Here is a 21,342-nt window from a genome sequence, read left to right as displayed (position 1 = left end):
ACCAGTGAAATCCACAGTGGGGTCTGCTAATTGGATACTGGGCACAGAGCTTCACAGTTGGTGATTGATCTGTTTTTGAAGTTCTTCTGTGGGACCTGGTATATGAGAGAGGCTGGTCGTTAAAAATGACAGGGTTCTCATGTGCAACGTTGCATTTTTAAGACCGCACACTTTCCTATAAGTAAGAAAAAATACATCTTTTTTTTTTTTTTTAAACTCCTGTACCACGGGCATCCTTGGCATTTAGAACATAGGGCTGAAATTTGGATGCCAAAGGTTTCTGCTTCCTTTTGTTAAAATTTGAGTTTCTCTCCTTGACTTTTCTTCCACGTGGCAACCAGGTCCCCTTTTGTGGCTGAGTTTAAAATTCTTTTTTCAGATTATTAGGAAACAGTCAGAAGACCCCAGGGTTAAGTTTTTCTAGGGACTAATTCCTTTCTTGAAGGAGACCCCGAGTGCTGAAAGATTGCGTTGGAAAGAATCTTCAGCTATTATACAATCAGTAAATTTGTTGGGGACTTGAATACCGTTTGAAGCTTAAAGTCCCGTTCCAGTATATCCCATTTTATAGCATGGTTAAATAATGTGAAAGCAGAACACGAGAAGAATCATAATAGAGACCAACTGTCATCACGGAGAGGAAATTTAAGCCATTAAAACCATCTTAACTAAACACGATCTCAGACTCCTTTTTGCCTGGGTTCCTGGGTTGTTGAATTCCCTTTCCAGGAGGCCTGAGTTGTAGATGATTGCAACCTTTTGCTTTGCAAAAACACAACCATGGCTGTGTTCTTTTGAATACAGATGCCATCTCATCCGGAGATGATGAGGACGACGCAGATGGCTCGGAGGATTTTGTCAGTGAGAACAGTAACAGCAAGAGTAAGTAGTCTCCGAACGTCCCCGAGAGAGGAGAGCTCAGTGGGAAGTCCTGACTCGTAGCTGTCTCCCTGGCGACTCCTTGGGATGCTGTTGACTGCAGTCCCCACTTCTCCACTGTGTCTTTTATTCCTGACTTTCAAATCTGAGAATAAAGCAGTGTTGCTGAACACCTTTCTGTACTGTTTGTCCTTTCTTATTGTGTCAGTAGCCACTTTCTTTTGAAAGCACTCACGACTTTTCTTTCCTTGGCTTGCTTTTCCCCTCCGGTTCCTCGCTATCTGGAGATGTAAAGCCAGCAGAATCACATGACATCCTGTCTTCTTCCTGTCGATGTTGCTTGGCCTGACCCAGTGGTTCTCCATCTGGGGGGATTCTCCTCCTTCCCCCTCCCCTGGGGGACACGGGGCAATGTTTGGTTGTTTCACCGAAGGAATGGGGTGATGCTAGTGGCATCAAAGAGGCCAGGATGCTGCTCATAAACATCTTTTCAGTACACAGGACAGCCCCGTAACAAAGAATTTCTCCAGAATGTCGATAGTGCAGAGGTTGTGAAATCGTGGCCTGCTAAGATATTATTGCTTGCTGAGCAGAAATAAGAGAAGTGTGCCTTATATTGCCAGTAGGAAAGGGGGGACACCGAATGCTGTTTGCATGTTTAAGGACAGGTCAGAGCACTGTCTTAACTGACACTAGGAGACCTTTACTTGGTGAGTGAGAATGTGGGCCTCTCAGAGCTGTGCAGCCTCGGTTCAAATCTTTCTCCAACACTGCTGAACTGGGCAAGTAATTAAACTTCTGTGCCTCAGTTTCTTCATCTGTAAAATGGGAATAATAACAATATCTTTGGGGGCTGTTATGAAGATTAGTGAGTGCATATTTGTACACTGCTCAGAAAAACATTTGTGAGTGTTTATTCAATAAAAGATTAAATACAGCAAGTTGTATTTTCCAATAACATGGCTGGAATATTTCCAAAGTGACCTTACGTCGGTCGTTGGCATTCTTGGGTGTTATAGTCTTCGACGTTATAGTCTTCCTTTTCTCAAAAGGATATTAGTCAGTTTAATAAATTTAAACAAGACCTAAATAATGGGACACTTAGTTATTAAAATAGATCCAGGGCTTTTTCAAGGAAGAAGAGACAATCAGTGTTGTTCAGCACCTGGGATGTTTTTCTTCAGTGGGGAACTAGATTTGTCTCTGCGTCTCCTAGCGGCATAGGCAAAAAGGGATATATTTTGGCTTATATTAGTTTTCACTTTCTGACAAGAGAAAGCTTGCAGTCTGGACCACTAGCATCATCATTACTCAAGAACTTACTAAAAGTGAAGATTCTCAGGGTCCACCCAGGACCTTCTGCTGAATTAGAAGCTTTGGAAGTCACTCTGATGCTGCACAGTAAGTGTGAGAACCGCTGGCTTAGGGATTCACACACACACAGGTCTGCCTCCAATAGGAGTTGACTATTAGAAGGCTTGTTGGTAAAACAGAGGGTGACAGGGTGAGTGAAAGTGTCTTCCACTGTCATTTGTACCAGCCTTTTAATGAGGTGGTTGTTCTTATTATTGTGACTTAGTAATGAAACACTGGTAGATTAGAACATGTCACTCACTTCTTACTATTGGCTCTGGCACAAGAGGCTGTGAGCCTGACGGTGATGAGAAGGGTCTGCTCAGGGCAGGCTCTGCTGGGACTGCTGGTTCAGTCAGTGCCCCCAGCAACCTCTTAAGGTGAAGAGAGGAGTTGTTTGTGTTTTATTGACTGAGAATCTGTGACTCGATGAACACAAAGCCGAGCTGCAATTTCCGCCGTAGGCTTGTTGCCTGTCTGATCGCCATGCCCCTCTGCCAGTTCCCAGGGTGATGATGCAGGTAGGAGGAGGGTGCTCGCAGAGTCGTGGGCAGCTCTAATGTGGTACCCACGTGTGGTAGCCATTGCACTGTCTGGGGCGTCAGACTCAGTGAGGTTCTGTCGGCATGCCGGAGACCTTTGTCCTAGTGATCAGCCCCCTGCCTGACAGCATGTTACCCAGAATACGCAGGAAGTAATAAAATGTAACGGAAGGTATAGGTGATGTAACAAGTAGGCTGAACGAACTACTTCTCTGTCTGATCTCCCTCTCTGATGACTCTCTCTGCTTCCTGAACACTAGTGCTGACCGCCCAGTGCCCAGGTAGTAGGTTGTTCCATTTAATGAATGCCAGCCCACGTTGAGTGAATCGCCGTGCCTTCACCTTGCAACCAGGGTTCTTTGTAATTAGCTCTCGAATGACACCAGCTTTGCCCTGAAGTGGGTGCTCTGGGGTGATTAAGGACTGGTGTTAGCTGTACCAGGGAGATACTGTGGTCGGGAACTGCCTCTCTTTGGGGCCCGTGAAACTTTAGACGTGATTTAAAGTGATAGCAGTTCTTAGCTGGCTGCGTGGCCTCTGCCATCTGTTACTGTGATTAGGCTGGTGTGATTCACAGGTGCGGCCTGGGGCGGCTGAGATTAAGCAGCTGTGGCCGGCGTGGACAGAGGAATGCCACGGCCAGGGTAATTGGCAAAGTGGGGAAGGGGATGTTGCCATTAAAACAATTTTTTGCCACCTCGAGTGTCAAATGCCTGACCTGATTAATAGGGAAAACTGTAGAAGCACCAAATTCTTTGCATTTTCAGCCACCTGGAAACCACTCATGCGTCCAAATGGATTCCTTCGGTGTCTTCTGATTGTCTGGAAATGCCCCTGGGGTGTGTTTGAAAGTTCCCCTTTAGTGAAGTTAACAAAGGATGCTTCAGTGACCCTTTGCTGACAGTGATATTTCTGAGCTTCTCCAAGAAGAGTTTTTTGGGGCTTGGTCCACGTTAGTTGTCCATCATCTGACTTGAAAAATAGATGGCAGTTTACTCCGGTTGCTGATATTCTCATTTATCTAATTCTGGCAGTGCACTCTAAGAAGGCAAGCTTATCTGCCTGGTAGAGTTCTTTTTAGATTCTGTACAGAGTACAGAAAACATGATAGCCAAATATAATGGTAAAAATAACAGTCAAAAATTAAGGCAGGTTTGTTGCATTTTGGCCATGAAACTGCCATCCATTAAGCTCCAGGTCTGATTTGATTTTTATGGGAATGTTCTGCAGTGTTCAGGTATATCTGAACTTCTACTTCATCCTACGAGACCTAACTCAAAAGTGGGCTCCTCTGTAGATTTCCTTGTTTATACTGGCCGTTTGAGTGGCTTTGAGTGTTTGCATGTTCCATTGTACAATGTATGGTACCTGCCTTTCCCTTTAGATTGCTTCTGAAGGGCAATGACTAGCCCAGATGTTGAGTGAATATTTTGTGGTATCACCGTCCTCCCAGAATCTCTTTTACGGATCCCGTTGAAAACAGAGCAGTGTTCAGGTTTGGTCTGTACATGAAGAGAATAAGTCAGTGTTTCTCAAAGAGTATCCTTGGGAACCCTGGTTCTGAATAATCCTCTGCCAAAAATCAGCTGTATTTTAAAATGAATTTGGAGAATATCTCATACCGTAACCCTTTCTCAAAGACTTATGGCATCTATCAGCCTAATACAAGCTCTGAAAAGTTCTGTAGTAAAACATCTGTTTCTTTTTGTCCATTCCCAGGGTTTTCCAAACTGATTGCCCTTTTCTAAAATATAGCATCTATTAACATCCTGCTGCACGTGCTTTGAAAATCCCTCCAGTGAGCTGATTTGATTGATCTAACCCCCCCGCCCCCCCGCTTTTAAGTCAGGTCCTTCCATCACAGATGTGAAGGGCATTCTCCGGTCATATTTTAGCAGCTGACTTGCTGATGACATCACACTTTACCAGTGCTAGACGGTTCCTTGAGCAGAACAATCTTGTGATGTCATTACAAGCCTGGCTGCCAGGAAATAATGCTGTTACATATGCCCTTTGGTGAAAGAGACTTTCTCTGGACAGAAAGTTGCGATTTCAAATGCTAATTTTTGAAATGCATCCAGGTTGAGGATTTTGAAAGTCAAGCTTTATCTTTTAGCTTAGAAAAGCATAACTTAACTAGTCCTTACCTTCCCTAGGTACTTGGTATCTTAATGGATTATCTGGCAGCAAGTAAGTATACATGTCTGTCCATTTTTTTCAAGGTACTTTTATTACCACCAGCTTGTGTTTAAGTGATTATTGTTTCTGAAGAGCTTGAGACTGACTTCTTGGGAAGAACGTGATTGACAGAAGGTTCAGGCTGGCTGCTTAACTAGAGGGAATTGATAGTAAGACAGCTGTATCAAGTGGAGTGTGGTTCTTACTACTGAGTGAAGAGAGAGAAGATAATTTTCGATTTTGGTTTTATTCTCCTTGAGACCTGCAGCTGCCCATCTTCCATACTAGGGAGAAAGGGGATTTTTTTGTTTTTTGGTTTTTTTTTTGGCAGTAACGGGAAAATGAAGGTTCTTGGCCTGAGATTCAATCTCAGGCCTGCTGATGGTAGCAGATCATGGTCACATTTTCTCTAATTCAGATTGTTCTTGGTAGAGATTGTCTCTAAGTTGGTAATGCTAGTTTCTTAGTTGTGTTGAAGTTTCCAGGAGTTGAAGAAAATGCATTTTTGAAAAAAAATACATAAGCTGCATAAAGTTTTTGAAATTCCTTTTCAGTGAAACCTCATCTCATGGTTTGGGTGTTTCATCATAGAAGCCAGTGATGATGTTCCATCTACTCAGCCAGGTTCAATATCTTTTCTTTCTCAGCCTTCCTCTGCTCCATCGGCGGTCCCCTTTTAAGGCAGAGCCTGGGGACCTCCGTGGGCAACTGGTCTCCCAGTAGGGGGTCACTTTGCCTGGTTTGTTTTACAGTGTATCTTACTGAATGCCTTGCTGATCAGCAAGTTGTCGTTTTTAATGAAACTTCTCAAATAAAGCCCTCCTGCCCCCTGCAGTCACACCTTCACTGACATCTTCATATTTTGTCTGTTTTCTCTTTCTCTATGCAAAACTGAAGTCAGAGGAAGTGCAGTCTGTGACAAGGATAGGGGAGAGCTCTCAGACACATACCCCTTCCCTCATTGAGGGTCAAAGCATTGAAATGTCCTGATTAGTGATATTTTTAAAGGCCCTAATTATAGACTTAAGACAGAGGCTTTAGTGGGGCTTTAGAGAGTTTGTGAGGCTTAATCTAGGAGCTGAAACAGGCTGTGGTTTTTTTTTTTTTATTATTATTTTTACATCAATAAAAATACAGTTGGCAGTCATCAGCAGCCACAGCTCACATAAATCTTGAACTTTTGACTTAATTACCATGGGGGAGTTCAAAGGGCAGCATGGAGTGGTTGAAAGAGCACTGCTCAGGGAGCTGGAGACTTGGATCTAGCCTCGGCCCAGCCTCTGGCCGTGTGACCTTGATCACATCACTTAACCTTTCTGAATGACATTGATCATACCAGCCATTGGGCCAGATGGCCAGTGAGGTCTCCTTTGGTACATGGTAATAGGAGTTCATGTTTTTCTTTTAAACCCCCAGGCTGTATTCCCTCTATTTGGTTTGAGAAAGAGAGAGAACACCGTAAACCTTAGATGTTTGAGTTGAGATACATAAGAGTTTTTGTGGGAACAGGCTCAGCAATCCATCTTTTCTCCTTAGGTTTAAGTCACATGGTCAGAACAAAGCCTCTGATCCCACCATTTGCTGACAGAATCCGTATCTGTGTAGGATATAGACAGATACCTGAAAAGAATGTTAGAACTGGGAAGGGCCTTATCAGAACTTTGAGTTCAACGCCCTCATTTTATAGCTCAAGCTTTTTACAGTTCTCCGTCTGGTGTCCATCCATCCATTTGTCCATCCATCCATTCGATAAACGCTTGAGTGTCTGCTCCATCATCTGAAGATGACTTAAGCTGTAACCTCCAGGTGATCCACTCTTACTGGTCAGCAGACATCGAAAGGAATATATTTCAGTATAGAAACGCCCTGGGCATGGCAACATATGCATAACTGAGAGAATGGGGGCCCAGAGCAGGAGGAGGGGATCTTTATTGGTGGGATGAAGGGGGTTAAGAAAGGCTGTGTGGAGGGAACTTTGAGGGACATTTCTGTGGGTTATGAATCTGCTTCATCAGACCCATGTTAAGAGGCTTCTGCTGTATTAAAGTTGTACTTCCTTGGCATCGTTACTAACGTACAGTATCTGTTTCAGTGTAGAAGATGACAATGAGTAGGATAATCTTGAGGATGAGATTGTACTTATTTATCTTGGCTGGGTCTGACTGTCCCTTTAACTTGGTCATTATTAGTTTTTAATGACTATGTCGTACTTTTGCTACATACTACGTCAGAAGATTTGAGCATGTCAGAGCAGAAAGGGCCATACCTATGTCTAGGTCAACTTCTTTACTTCTGATTTAGGTATGATCCATGTTTATGTCATTGGGGGTTTGTACCACAGTTCCTTCTCTATTAAATAGATCGCTAAGATTATACCAGGGAAGGTTTGCAAAGTGGAGACCGTACACTTCTTTCAGGCAACATGATGTGGCCTTGGCCATCGATACTGAGTGCCTACCGAGTGCTAGAGTCGTCTCTGCCTTTGTAGATCATTAATTTGTTAACTGAGTCCCTCCTGCAAATGGAAGTTGTTCATGCTGGTCACCACCTTGGATGGAAGCGGGCCTCCTTAGGTAGAGGAGCTTTTTCCCTGGCCTGGTCTCTGTTTCTGTCCAGCTGCATTGTAGTTTATGGAGGGGTGGCCCTGGCATGTCCACATGTCTGACACTGCACACACGGCGGGAAACATTGAAGACAGGAAGAGTTTGCAGAGGACGTTGATGCTGGAAGCACAGCAGAGCTATTCCTGTAATTATTTTTCTAGACCGTCCAGATTCTTCAAGTTTTGCAAAGCTAGTTTATTTCAGAAAGAGCCATTGTAAAACACTAAAATAGCCCCTCCTCTCCAGCATCACACTCCGAATAAAATCTGTGAGCTGGACACCATGAAGGAAGGCATCATGCCTGTGTGATGTTACCACCCAGAGTGGGGTTGCATGGGGGTTGGCGGTGACCCATCGCTGCTACTCAGGGAACCTTGAAACCTTGGCCCTTTCTGTTGAGTCGAGCTTTACAGTTCCTCAGGGAGAGCAGATGTCATGAATTCAGGTTTCCAGTGATGGTCATGCAGGCGATTGGCTTCTGCTTTGTTGATTAGATTTCATGGTGCCCCACTCACCTGTGATCTCTGAGCCTTTAGGAGAGACACATGGCCGTGTCTGTTTTGCACAAGCAGGTTTTATAGGTGCAGTTTTGATGATTGAAATTTCACCCCAGGAAAGTGGCTACCTGCCAGAAATTCCAGCAAAATTCTTTCACTCTTGTCCTTAAATCATTACTCCAGGGCCAAGTAAAAGGTGCTCGTTGCCAGTGTGCTGTTGCCACAGGCTACAGCCATAGGTGCCCGTGTGGTGTGGGTGATCCCCGGGCAGGTTGCAGGCTCACCCACAGCTTAGCCCTATGAGAGAGGAACAGAGCAATTTTCCTAGAGCTGAAAGCTCAGTTTGCTTTTCAACCCAGGGAATACGGAAACCGTGCCTAATGGTACACAGCACGTATCTGTTGATTTCTTTTATTTAAGAAAAAAAAAAAAAGAAAGAAAAGACATTCCATAGGATCAGGGCAGCTGTAATTGTTGGTATCTGAAAGAGTGACTCCATTAATATTTAGCTAATTCATATGAAGAGGCTATTGTGTTTACTTAAACAGATGACATGAATGCAGACACCTGACTGCATGAGGTATGCCTTTCATTTAGGTCAGCTTTGTAAAAGCCTTTGTGTAACGACAAAGCTCATTATTTATTTTGTGCTCTTAACACTTTCTTTTTCAGTGGCTGTGGATGGACTTTGCCAAGTAGAAGCTTTTCAAATGAAAGATGATTGAAATTATTTCGGGATATGCCAGGCCCTGGGAGACCTGTGATAAATAGAAATTGAGTACTCCCTGGGGACCCCCTCAAAAGACTAGGTGTGTTTATGGGCGTTTGACAGCCCAAGTCAAGTGGCTACCAAGTTGCCTGCTCATTACAGATGCAACTGGATGCAGGGGCGAGAACGTGGCTCTGTCCTTCTGCCCTGGCTCCCCACCCACCCTCCCCTGGGCCTTCTCTCTCTGGAACACAGACTGAGAAGTTCTGCCTCACTTGGCTCTGCCTTAGCATCACGTCCATACCAGCCATACCTCCCCACCCCGCCACCCTCCACCTTGACACTTAGATAAGCAGATGGGTAAAGAAGACACAATGCATTAAGAAACCCTCACTCCACCTTTTATAGCAGGTTTCAAGAGCAAGGGTGAGGCAGAGAGGGGTGGGTGTTCTGAATGCAGTAGTTCCACTTCCTCTTTCTACCACGACAACCTGGCTGTTAAGTGAAGGGCATTGGTACCCTGCCAGGAATGTGCTGTGCCATCCACAAAACAGGAGAGGAAACTTCTAAATCATACTGGAGACAAAGCCCCTTCCCCGCAACACTGCCTCTGGTTTGTGGGGGGTGTGAATTGTTGCTCAGTCTAACCCTTGTAAGCAGTTATGGATAAGTCTTCTAGAATTTCAGTGTTCTAGAATGTTCTTGGATGTTCCAGGCCCTGTTGATGGATGCTTTGGGCAGGGGGATATGGGGATTTTGGTCACATGTTTGCTGGGACAGAAACACGCGTGTGAAGAGTTAAATCGCCGTACAGGATGTTGTCAGCGGAAATCCTGAGCACTGATAAAGGAGACAGCATGCCTCCAGTTGAGGCTGTCTATCTTGGATGCTAGTCCTGTGTGTCAGGGAGGTTGAAAGTATGGATTCCAGTGCTTTGAGAGTAGGTCGGGGAGACAGACAGTGGGCCCTAGAATCAGACTGCCTTGGCTCAAATCCTGGTTGCACCGCTTCTAACTCTGTGGCTTCCGGCAGGTTACTGCTCTGTGACTCAGTTTCCCCATCTGTAAACAGGGGTTATAATTGAATTGTTGTCAGCATTATGAATTAAATGTGTGAGAGCTTCTGGGGCCATATCTGCAAATAAAAGGGCTACCTAGCTGGCTCAGTGGTAAAGAATCTGCCTGCCAATGCAGGAGACACAAGAAACTCAGGTTTGATTCCTTGGTTGGGAAGATCCCCTGGAGAAGGGAATGGAAACCCACTCCAGTATTCTTGCCTGGAAAATCCCATGGACAGAGGAGGCTGGCAGGCTACAGTCCATGGGGTCTCAAAGAATCAGACATGACTGAATATGTACAGGTTGAGATGATAAGCTATACTACTGATCACCCTTTAAAGCGCCAGTGGATAAGTTGATGTGGCTTTCGAACACAATTTGTTTATGTGTACGTGTGATCGTTTCACAGGTGCGGCGATCTAAAATGGTATAGTTTTTGGGGTGGGGGGAACTCAGCTGTTCTTACTGTATGTATTGTGGCTTTGTGTCTAAAGTAGCATTTTAAAACATTCATGAATTTATATTCTGGCAGCAAGTACAAGGGAAAGAAAAGTTCCCTGTTAATAAACTCTTAAGCAGCCCATCTCCAGGGACCTTCTGGGAGGCCAGCTGGATCAGACTTCAGAAAATGTTTCTCTAATGTATTGATAAATATTACCCCAAAGTTTTGAAAGTGTCAGATCGTTCACATACAAACCTGTTAGGGGTTTATTGATGGAGATGCAATTGTCCATCTATGTACGTTTTAATGTCGTTTTCCAAAACAGGAGCACCGTACTGGACCAACACAGAAAAGATGGAAAAACGGCTGCACGCGGTCCCAGCAGCCAACACTGTCAAGTTCCGCTGCCCAGCTGGGGGAAATCCAACACCAACCATGAGGTGGCTGAAAAACGGGAAGGAATTTAAGCAGGAACATCGCATTGGAGGCTATAAGGTAGAACGAAGCTTGTAAAATACATTTTTAAAAATACTTAATACTATGACTTAAATTTTTATTTTTTCACTTTTTAAATAGTCAAAGGTTAGCAGGAAACAATAGAAGGAATATTCTCTTTTTTAAAAAATCAGTAATTATCATAATTGATCATTACCACGTTTGCTATCTTAAAAAAGTTACCTCGGACTTGCATGTGATTTTAAAGCATAATCCCCGTTTGTGTTGTTCTTTATATGAAGAGAGTTTAATAAAAGAAGGGTCGAAAGTTGAGAGTCTGTTTTCTATATGTTTTATGGTCTGTAAAACTAAAACTAGAGCAGAATTTGAGACGTACAGTTGCCCTGTTTGAGCAGGATTGTGTGAATAGTGTATGGACTCGGATGAGAGTCTGGGGTATGAAACATTACTTATTAAGAGAGAACGTTTCCAAGATGACAGAGGCAATCTCCCTGTCCTCCATCCTCAAGGATTCTGAAGAGCCCGTTACAGGAGGTGGTGAAATACAGTCTTATCACTCACTGGAGAGATTGAAATGGACAACGTCTCCCCCAAGATGCCCCTTCAGGCCTTTGTTCATCCATTCAGCAGACATTGATCCAGTGCCCTCTGTGGCCGGCACCGTTCTAGGCTCTGGGCAAAACACAGCCTTTAGCTCATCAGGGGTCCTTGTCCAGCAGGAAGGCAGATAAAGCTCTGGCCATCAGGACACGGATATGGGTGGAATTAGAGGAGTGTATTGTCCTGTGGCTGTTCAGTGATGTTGGCTCCTTGAGACACTAAGGTAAAGGAGATCAGGAAAGGATTCTGGGCTAAGCTGGAAGGAAGATTGTCTCAGAAAGAGTGATACAGAATCTCCAGATCAGTTAGCCTGGAAAGGGAGAGCTTTGTGAATTTAGTATGTGAGGAAGACTTAAGGAACTTTACTGTGAAATTCTTTGGTGCATTTGGAACATGAGTGGGTGTATCAGTTACCCATTGCTGCGTAACAAATTACCCCGAGAACTGGTAGCTTTAACAACAACATTTATCTACTCACAGCTTCCATGGGCCAGGAATCCAGGTGGCTTTGCTGGCCTTCTGTCTCAAGGCTTTTTGCTGCCGCCGCTGCTGCTGCTAAGTCGCTTCAGTCGTGTCTGACTCTGTGCGACAGCAGCCCACCAGGCTCCCCCGTCCCTGGGATTTTGCAGGCAAGAACACTGGAGTGGGTTGCCATTTCCTTCTCCAATGCATGAAAGTGAAAAGTGAAAGTGAAGTCGCTCAGTCATGTCTGACTCTGTGCGACCCCATAGACAGCAGCCCCCCAGGCTCCTCCGTCCATGGGATTTTCCAGGCAAGAGTGCTGGAGTGGGGTGCCATCGCCTTCTCCGCTCAAGGCTTCTTATGGGACTGTAATTATGGTTTCAGTTAAGGCTGGCCTCTTACCTGAAGGATCAACAGGGAAGAATCTGCTTCCAGACTCACTCTCGTGGTTGTTGTCAGGGTTTAGTTCCTTGCAGGTTGTTGGACTAGGGCCTCAGTTCCTCACTGGCCATGGGCTGGAGGCCACCCTTAGTTCTTTGCCACGTGGGCCTCTCTGTAGGGCAGCTCACAGCATGGCAGCTGTGAGAACAGACAAGAACAGAGGAGAGCATGAGGAAGACTGAGGTCACAGCCTTTGCAACCTAATTGTGGACGAGCCATTCTACCACTGATGGCTGTTATCTGCATTAAGCAAGTCACCAAGGGAGGTGGTGACTGAGGGCATGAATATCAGGAGACGTGAGCGTCAGGGACCATTGGAGGAGCCTGTGCTGTGGATAATACAGAGTGTGAAGACAGACGCCAGGTCCTTAAGAATCACGTGGGGGCGGATTTCTTGGTGGCAGCAAGGTGGTACCTAGGAGGACTCTCCCTGGTGCACTTCTCACCTGTGTTAACACACCAGCATCACTCTGGGTGACGCACGAGTCCCTGTGTCGCCACTTCTGTGGTCAGGTAGGGCTTCTCTCCACCCAAGGTGCCCTGGAGCCCTTTCCTGGAATACCATCCCCAGTGACTCATCTCCAAAGGGGGTTAGTGTTTTCATCTCTAAGAGTTTATGGCTTTTAACACTGAAAGATGGCTTTCTAGAAGCCAAAAGCCCAGAGGATAATTGGGAAAGCCTCCGAGTGCATTTCTAAGTGCACATGTGGGCAGTTTATGTGTGAAGTGCATCGGCTGGAAGGTGGATACCTTTGAAGCTGTGGAGTGGACACTTGTCTTCCACAACTTGCTCTTTGGGGGAAGCGGTAGCAGAAGGGCGATTTGTCTCTTTGTTCCGTCCTTAGATGGGCACAGTGAGGTTGGAGTTGGCTTTTTTTTTTTTTTAAAGAAATGAACAGACACAGATTTCATTAGGCAGTGCTGGCTGTAAAGAAAGGGTTAACCCACTAAAATTGGGCCCCTGGGCTTGTCCTTGGGCTTCCCAGCTGACACCAGTGGTAAAGACTTCCCCAGCAATGCAGGAGACTCAAGTTCAATCCCTGGGTTGGGAAGATCTCCCGGAGGAGGGCCCAGTCTAGTATTCTTGCTTGGGGTATTCCATGGACGAAGGACAGGCTTTGTAACCTGGTGGGCTCCAGTACATGGGGTCACAAAGCATTGGACATGACTTAGTGACTGACCACACACACGCAGGCTTGTTCTTACCACCAGACGTTCTCTGGAAATATAATGGATGCAATTCCAATTGTTATTAAAACATTTTTTTTATGCTTTCAAAGCATTTATTGGATTTGTTACCATATAATTTCTGTTCTATGTTCTGGTTTTTTGACTGCATGGCGTGTGGGATCATAGCTCCTCAACCAGGGATCGAACCTTCATCCCCTGCATTGGAAGGCAAAGTCTTAACCACTGGACCACCAGGGAAGTCCCTCAATGATTTATTTAAATATAGCTTAAGTATCAGACAGAGAAGGCAATGGCACCCCACTCCAGTACTCTTGCCTGGAAAATCCCATGGACGGAGGAGCCTAGAGGGCTGCAGTCCATGGGGTCGTGAAGAGTCAGACACGACTGAGCGACTTCACCTTCACTTTTCACTTTCATGCATTGGAGAAAGAAATGGCAACCCACTCCATTGTTCTTGCCTGGAAAATCCCAGGGACGGGGGAGCCTGGTGGGCTGCCGTCTATGGGGTCGCACAGAGTCAGACACGACTGAAGCGACTTAGCAGTATCAGAAAGGTAGTCAAAATCCTGGTGGTTAGCTCATTTCCTTCCTGGGAGTACAAAGGGTCGATGAGCCTCTAGAAATTCCTGGTCTCAAAATAAATAGGACCAACATCATTATTCTGCCTGAGGAGTTTTTTTGCAAGTCTGAATTAGTGATTATAAACACGCTGGAAGACTGAGGGTGCCTGATGAGGAAGCGCTGCTTGATTTTCACCGGGTGCAGTTCGGTTTTGATTATTGATGATAACATCCTGCTAAATGAAGAGCAGCTACGTTCTAAAAGAAAAATGAGGAACCTTTAGCCTCTTCTCGTAGAGGCAGAAGTGACCCAAGTATTTTGGTTGTTTGATGTTGGAGTCATTTCTGGAGTGAAAGAGGAGTGGAATTTGAGTGTATGGGGATGAAAATCTAAAATCTGTTTTGCTTTTCTACAAAAAGGGGGAAGGCAGAGAGTACCACACCTTTGGGCTTGTCTGGTGGCTCAGTGGTAAAGAATCCATCTGCCAATGCAGGAGACTCAGGTTTGCTCCTGGGTTGGGAAGATTCCTTGGAGAAGAAAATGGCAACCTGCTCCAGTATTCTTGCCTGGGAAATCCCATGGACAGAGGAGCCTGCCGGGCTCCAGTCGTTGGGGTCACAAAAGCGTCAGACGAGACTTAGTGATTAAAACACCACCACCACCACCTTTGGAACATAGGGTGCTGGCTGGCTCTGATGAGGGTGTGTCTCTTACCAGGATGGGTTTTCTCTTTGGAGAAAGGGGCTGGGACAATGGGCTTTGACTGACCTCAGAGATTGCCCCATCTATTGCAAGGGTAGTCAGCCTGGGTTCACTAAGGGGTTTTCACACCAGGTGTGGCATTGATAATTCATTCTAGAAAATACTGGGCACTCTTAGAAATTCCATCGAGCTTCATGGGCTTCTGGGACTTGAAAAGACAGAGCTCTCTCATCTCCTGGGAAAATGTAGTTCCCTAAAGCCTCAGCCTTGCTAATGCTATGTTAGACCCATCCCAGGTCTGCAGGCCCCCAGACTGTGAAGTCGCTAAATGTTACAGAGGCTGACCTTCCCCTGAGGGCTGCTCCCACTGGTCTGAGCTCCAGACCCGTAGGGCTGAACAGGGCAGAGTAGGGAGCAGGGTCATGATGGTGATCTTTCCCTCTGATGTTCTTTTTGTTACCTACATACACTTGTAAAGAATTGTGCCTCTGGGATTTCCCTGGCAGTCCACTGGTTAAGATTTCACCTTCCAGTGCAGAGGGTGTGGGTTTGAACCCTGGTCGGGAAGCTAATATCTCACATACCTGGTCTAAATGACCTCTCCTCTCATTCCCAGCCATTAGCTCTTTTATTTAATGAAGAAACAAAGTATCAACTTTTCCAAGACGTCTTTTTCTAGAAAGCGACTTGAAAGAAATCGACTTGAAATTTTCTGCAAATGCAACTGTGTCATTTCTGTGAATTTTTTTTTTCCCCTCCTTCATAAATCTCATTCCATAAACCACGGCTGTGCTCCTGTGGCTCAACTGTCTGTCTAGCTCTTTCTACCTGTTGATGGATCGGGTGCTTTGGCCCTGATCTACTGCGGTATGCCTATGTGTCCAATGAAGGGAAAAGGAACACAAAAAACCAAAGTAAAATCAGAGAAAATTATGAAACAGGGCAGAAAGCTCATTTTAATTAAAATGGCTGGTGAAACTCCTTGGTTTTCTGTGTTTCAGTTTTATTTATCAAAGAACTCATGCTGAGCCATTCTTAGGTGATTAAGAGTCAAATTATTGTTTTTCTTAGTATGTGGGCAAAGGCTGGCTGGATGTTATTAATTTATTTAGAATGACAAAGCATAACTTGAAGCAAAACCATATCTCCCTGATTGTGCTGATTCCTGGGCTTTTTTTTTTTAACATCAGTTGAAAAGTTGGCTAAGCTCTGTACTTCACGTCACCTGTCCTTAAGATGGGAAGTTGGCATAGAGAATCTCCCATGTTTGATCCTTTCCAGCCCTAAAACTTGTGATTTAGCAGCATAGCCATGATGTAGCTCAGGCATTTTTCATGTTAAATAACTGCACAAATTTTTTATAAGGAGATTGCTTTTTAAAAAATATGTAATTAATTAATTTGGGTGAGCTGGGTCTTCCTTGTGGCACTTGGGATCTTTGTTGCAGCTTGTGAGATGTAGTTCCCCTGACCAGATATCGAATACCCAACCCCCTGCCTTGGGAGCGTGGAGTCTTGGCCACTGGACCACCAGGGAAGTCCCAGGAGATTGCCTTTAAGGCTAGGCATTTATTAGGGCTCTGGACAGTTGTCACAATTAAATGTAGAAAAATGACAAGATGGCTGAGATTAATAGGCCATCTCCATTCCTAATTCATTCCTAGGTAATGATTTAGGCACAGAGGAGAAAAACATTTTTGAAAACCATCTTTTGAGCCACCAACTGCATAAGACCCGTGGAGAGACCATGGGATAAATCTCTCCCTCAATATGACCATGGAATTGGCACAAGGGTCAATGGCATTCAAGAGGTTAGAATTTCCATGGAACTACTTGGCAGAGAGAAGCATTGTACAGCATAGACTGTTAGTTTCCAAGTATATTTCAGGTCCAAGAAAAGACAACTAAAAAAAAAAATCATATTCTTATGATCATAACTGGTTGTTTCGATGGGTAGATTAGATTTACATTTTCTAGGTTATTAAATGTTATGCTTAACCCCAAAGTATGTTTATTTGGAAAAGTCACGACTAATGTGACTTTGTACTATATTTATATACTTCGCTGAGCTTTTTTTTTCAACTAAGATGTTTCTACTTTCATCTCAGATCAGGCTGTCTGTGATGAGAAGCAGGTGTAGTTGGTATCTGCTGGCATGTGTGGTCTGTTCACTTGTGTCTTGACTGTTCTGGGTGCCTCTTGTGTGCATCACACTTTGGCCTAAAGAGGTGAGCTGTTCCACCCCTTTTACAGATGAGGCTTGTCACATGGCTCCTTGGTGGCAGAGCTGCCATTTGGATCCGGGCAATTTTTTGCTCCAAAGTTCATGCTCTTATTAAACTGCTTTTTTCAAACATGGTTCCATGTTTTGTTTAAAAAAATAAAATAAAAACCACTGTTATGATAAATGAAAAACAGAGATGGTAATAACTTCCCTGGAGCACATAAATACCAGATGAATCAAGGCATACTGTTGAGAGCAAAGCTGTGGGTCGGGGGTGCTTGGGGGATGATATGATGCTGTTCTTCTAGTGTCCATGACCTGGGAGATTTTTTTCTTTTTTTTTTTTTGGGTGCATGTGTGGTAAAAGCGTGGCATAAAAATTGTCATTTCTTTTCCAAAACTTTTTCATCCCCTAGAATAGAAACTCTGTATCCATTAAGTATTAATTCCCTGCTCCTCCTTTCCCCAGGCCCTGGTAACTTCTCATCTACTTTCTGTTTCTGAATTCGCCTGTCTAGGTGTCTCATATGAGTGGAATCACAGGAGATTTGTCCTTTTGTGTCTGGTTTATTTCACTTCGTGTGTTCAGGGTTCAGCCATGTTGTAGTGTGAATCATAACTTCATTCTTTTACAAGGACGGCTGGGTAATATTCCATTATATGGATAAGACCACGTTTTGTTTATTCATTCATCTGTTAATGGGCACTTGGGTTGCCTCCACCTTTTGGCTACTGTTGATGCTGCTGCTGTGAACATCAGGGTACTAGTGTCTGTTTGAGCCCTTGCTTTGAATTCCTTTGGTTGCATACCTGGGAATGGAATTGCTGGATCATATGGTGATTCTGTGTTTAGCTTTTTAAGGAGGGCCTTGAAATTTTTGAAGAGTTAAGTTCAAAAGGCAGTGGATACCCCACTGGCAGTCTGTCCCCAGAGCACCTTTCTGGGCATTTTTAGGGAATAGACATCTAAGAGAACAGGCTTGCATTTTATATTCCCTTCCTGTCTCCTCCGAAGAGATCCATCGCTTACTGAGTAGAGGGAAGAGTTTCTGCCACAGGTCCTAGAAGATCAGCGCTCGCCCAGCCCTGTTCTCTGGACACCACCTGAAAAGCAAACTTGGTGTTTAAGCATTAAACAGGTGTTTGCTTTCACGTCTGCCCAGTGATAGGCAGCAGTACGTGCCCCAGTGCTTGGCACAGGTAAGCTCAGTTCATAGATACACATCCCAGAGAGATGATTTGAAATACCCTAGGAACCAGCTGAAAATGGGAATCTGGCAGGGGATAGTAAGATTTTGTGGGTCCTAATGACAGCTGGCCTGTGTTGAATTACAGTTCATGGGGCACTTTATGATGGCCAAAGTTAAAAGGGAGGGCTGTCCTTCTCTATAATTTGAACCCGTTTGAACCCTGATGCTGGTGGAAGGAAGTTGTGAGAATATTTACCGTCATATGGACACTGCATTCCTCAACTTGGCACAGAGTTCAACTTTCCGTCCAGCTTCTGGGTGTTTATTCTGCTTGTTATTGAACACCTGGGTATTTAGAAATGTCCAGAGTTTTTTGCAATGTGGAAAGCAAACATCCAGGTGACAGCTGGATCTTTGACCTTTCACCCAGGTGTTTTGGTGTCCTACCAACTCAATGGACATTCCTGGTTGTCAGCTACAGGCTAGGGGTTTAACAGGCAATTCGGAGGCTTTAGGTAACAGAGGAATTTTGAAAAGGAAAAAAAAAAAAAACAAAAACCTGTCTGGGTCACCTTTTGTCTTTGCAATGACAGGGTATGGAATGTTTGTGGGTCTAGTTTTTGGATGGCAAGTCAGAGAGCGTAGGCTGTTCGCTTAGTCAACTTGGTTCAAGTATTGAAATGTTATTTTTAAAAGTCTTTAGTGAACATTAGCTCTGAAACCCCATGCTCTCTCCTTTTGTTCCTTGGCAGATGAAAAATACTGATGAATTCCACAAAGATTTAGCCACAGGCAGGAATGAAAAGAAGGAATTGTGCGTGTGCTGGTTGATGCAGGCTTTCGATTCTCCCGGCTCTTGAGGTCGGTCTGCTAGAGAGCTACACGTGCGGTGGATCTGCCGCGGGGCAGCTCCTCGCCTGGAGTTTTGTTCACATTTTCTGTTGTGTGCATGGGGGATGTATGTTTAAATTTAAAAAGTGAGAATGAGGAAAGTGTAAACACTTTCAATCCCATTGCTTTAATTATATTATATATATGTTATATACTACTGACAATTTAGTATATTTTCTTTCTGATTTTACCTTGTATATAAGTCATGCTTACAGATTCAGGCCTATATGCACCTAGAAGGGTGTGTGTGGGGTGTGTGTGTGTGTCTGTATTTTTTACAAAAGGGAATCATAAATAGACATTTGCATTCAGGCTGCTGCTGCTGCTAAATCGCTTCAGTTGTGTCCGACTCTGTGCGACCCCATAGACGGCAGCCCACTAGGCTCTCCCGTCCCTGGGATTCTCCAGGCAAGAACACTGGAGTGGGTTGCCATTTCCTTCTCCTGTGCATGAAAGTGAAAAGTGAAAGTGAAGTCACTCAGTTGTGCCCGACTTTTAGCAACCCCATGGACTGCAGCCTACCAGGCTCCTCCGTCCATGGGATTTTCCAGGCAAGAGTACTGGAGTGGGTTGCCGTTGCTACTTGTTTTCATTCATCAATAACTATTAGTGATATTTTACCAGCACTGGACAAAAGAATGCTTCATATTTTTTAGTGGCTGTATGCTAGTCTTCTGGAATAAACTACTCATTATGAATGAGTCTGCTCCTCATGGGTTCCAAGTATTTTTTTCTGTTACAGGCTGTGCTTGAAGCAATGATTTTGTCATGAGCTTTGAAGTAATTCTGCTCTTATTTGTGTAGACAAGGTTTCTAGAAGTGGAATTAAGTAGGTCCCCCCCAAAATGTCTGTTTTAATAGGTATGAGTAAATTATTTTACAGAAATATTTTTCTCAACTTTCATTCCTGTTATGAGTCTGTTTCCCTCCACCCTCACCAAGTGCTCAATGACACTGATCTTTCTAATTTTTGTTAATCAACTGGTGAGTAACCGTGTCTCATTATTGTTTTAATTTGCATTTCCCTGCTCCTTAATGAGGTTAACATCTTTTCATATGTTTATTAGATGTTCACATTCCTCTTCTGGGAATGCAAAGATGGTTTATGTGCATTTGACCTAATTGGCAGAAACGCTGGCGCATTCAAAACCTGGGGAATTGAGAAAAACATATTGAAGATAACACGTTATACATTTTTGTAGTTTCTTTCGGTTTACCCCGATTCTTGGTGTGGAAATGGTGTGTTTCATGGCCTTTTAGCTAAGATCAAGTTTAATCTGGTGGCTTCCCTGGTGGCTCAGTGGTAAAGAATCTGCCTGCCAATGTAGGAGACACAAGAGACGCAGGTTTGATCCCTGGGTTGGGAAGATCCCCTGGAGGAGGAAATGGTAGCCTGCTCCAGTGTTCTTGCCTGAAACATTCCTTGGACAGAGAAGCCTGGTGGGTTACTGTCCGTGGGGTTACAAAGAGTCGGACATGACTAAGCGACTGAGGACATTGTTTACAAAACACAGAAACCTTTCTGCCTCTTCCCTATTTTTGTACAGTTACTGTTTATAGGCTCTTGGCTTGTCATTAAGCAACTAATAGTTGATGGTAGGATGTCCTCTACGAAAGTGTCAAATTGTCTCCCTGTTGGTGGTTTCCAAGGGCATCCATTTGGAAAATGCCACAGCTCATAAAATTTGGGATTGGTGGCAAGTCAAGGAATCAAATATTGGAGCCATGGTGTAAGAAAATAAATATTAACAGCATCGTATGGGGTAATATTGATTGAGTACCAAGGTCTCTGGAAGGGCAGAAACACCCTGTTTGGTAAATGTGTTTCTCATTGTGAAAGCATTTTATAAATGTTAACTTATTAACATTATTGTCCTGCATCTCTAGGAAGTAAATATCCATGGGAGAACATGCCCTTGTAGAGGGATCTTACGTGCACTGCCGTAGCCCTGACGAAAGATGGCGGCTGACCGTATGCCGGGGGTTAAAAAAAGAAAAAGGCAGTGGCATGCCGAGCTGCATGTGCCAAGATTTAACGTCTGGGCCGAGGCAGACCATGCCCTCTCTGCACAGTTCAGGTTCAGCTCCATTTGGAATCTGCTCTGTGCCAAATCTGGGTCCAGGCACAAGAAAGACATTGACAGTTTGGACGGGGTCCAGAGACAGGCACTAGCCGTGATTAAGGGCTTAGGCCCATGACATTTGAGCGGGGGCTCAAAGAACTGAATATTTACAGCAGGGCTAAACGCTGGATTACGTGGCTTGGTGATGTCAGGGCCTGAGTTACCCTCCACGTGACCAGTTCCTCAGAGGCCAGGCAAGTCCCATTCCTGATATTCCTGAGAGCTGGGGGAGAGGGAGGGTC

The 21,342-nt window shown here is 44.5% G+C and overlaps 1 protein-coding gene across 3 annotated transcripts in view; it reads left to right on the top strand.

Annotated features, from left to right (window-relative positions):
- The window catches only part of FGFR2 (fibroblast growth factor receptor 2), a 105,202-nt gene that overhangs the window by 28,045 nt on the left and 55,815 nt on the right, over positions 1 to 21,342 (top strand). For all 3 annotated transcript variants that reach the window (XM_068961791.1, XM_068961793.1, XM_068961792.1), the window contains 2 exons: positions 805 to 882; positions 10,586 to 10,755. In XM_068961791.1, the coding sequence (XP_068817892.1) occupies positions 805 to 882; positions 10,586 to 10,755 (248 nt within the window). The remainder of the gene's footprint in view (positions 1 to 804; positions 883 to 10,585; positions 10,756 to 21,342) is intronic.

The sequence above is a fragment of the Capricornis sumatraensis genome, chromosome 23 (assembly GCF_032405125.1).
Source record: "Capricornis sumatraensis isolate serow.1 chromosome 23, serow.2, whole genome shotgun sequence".
NCBI lineage: Eukaryota > Metazoa > Chordata > Mammalia > Artiodactyla > Bovidae > Capricornis > Capricornis sumatraensis.
The sequence above is the reverse complement of the archived record's forward strand: the minus strand, read 5'-3'. Positions and strand labels throughout refer to the sequence as shown.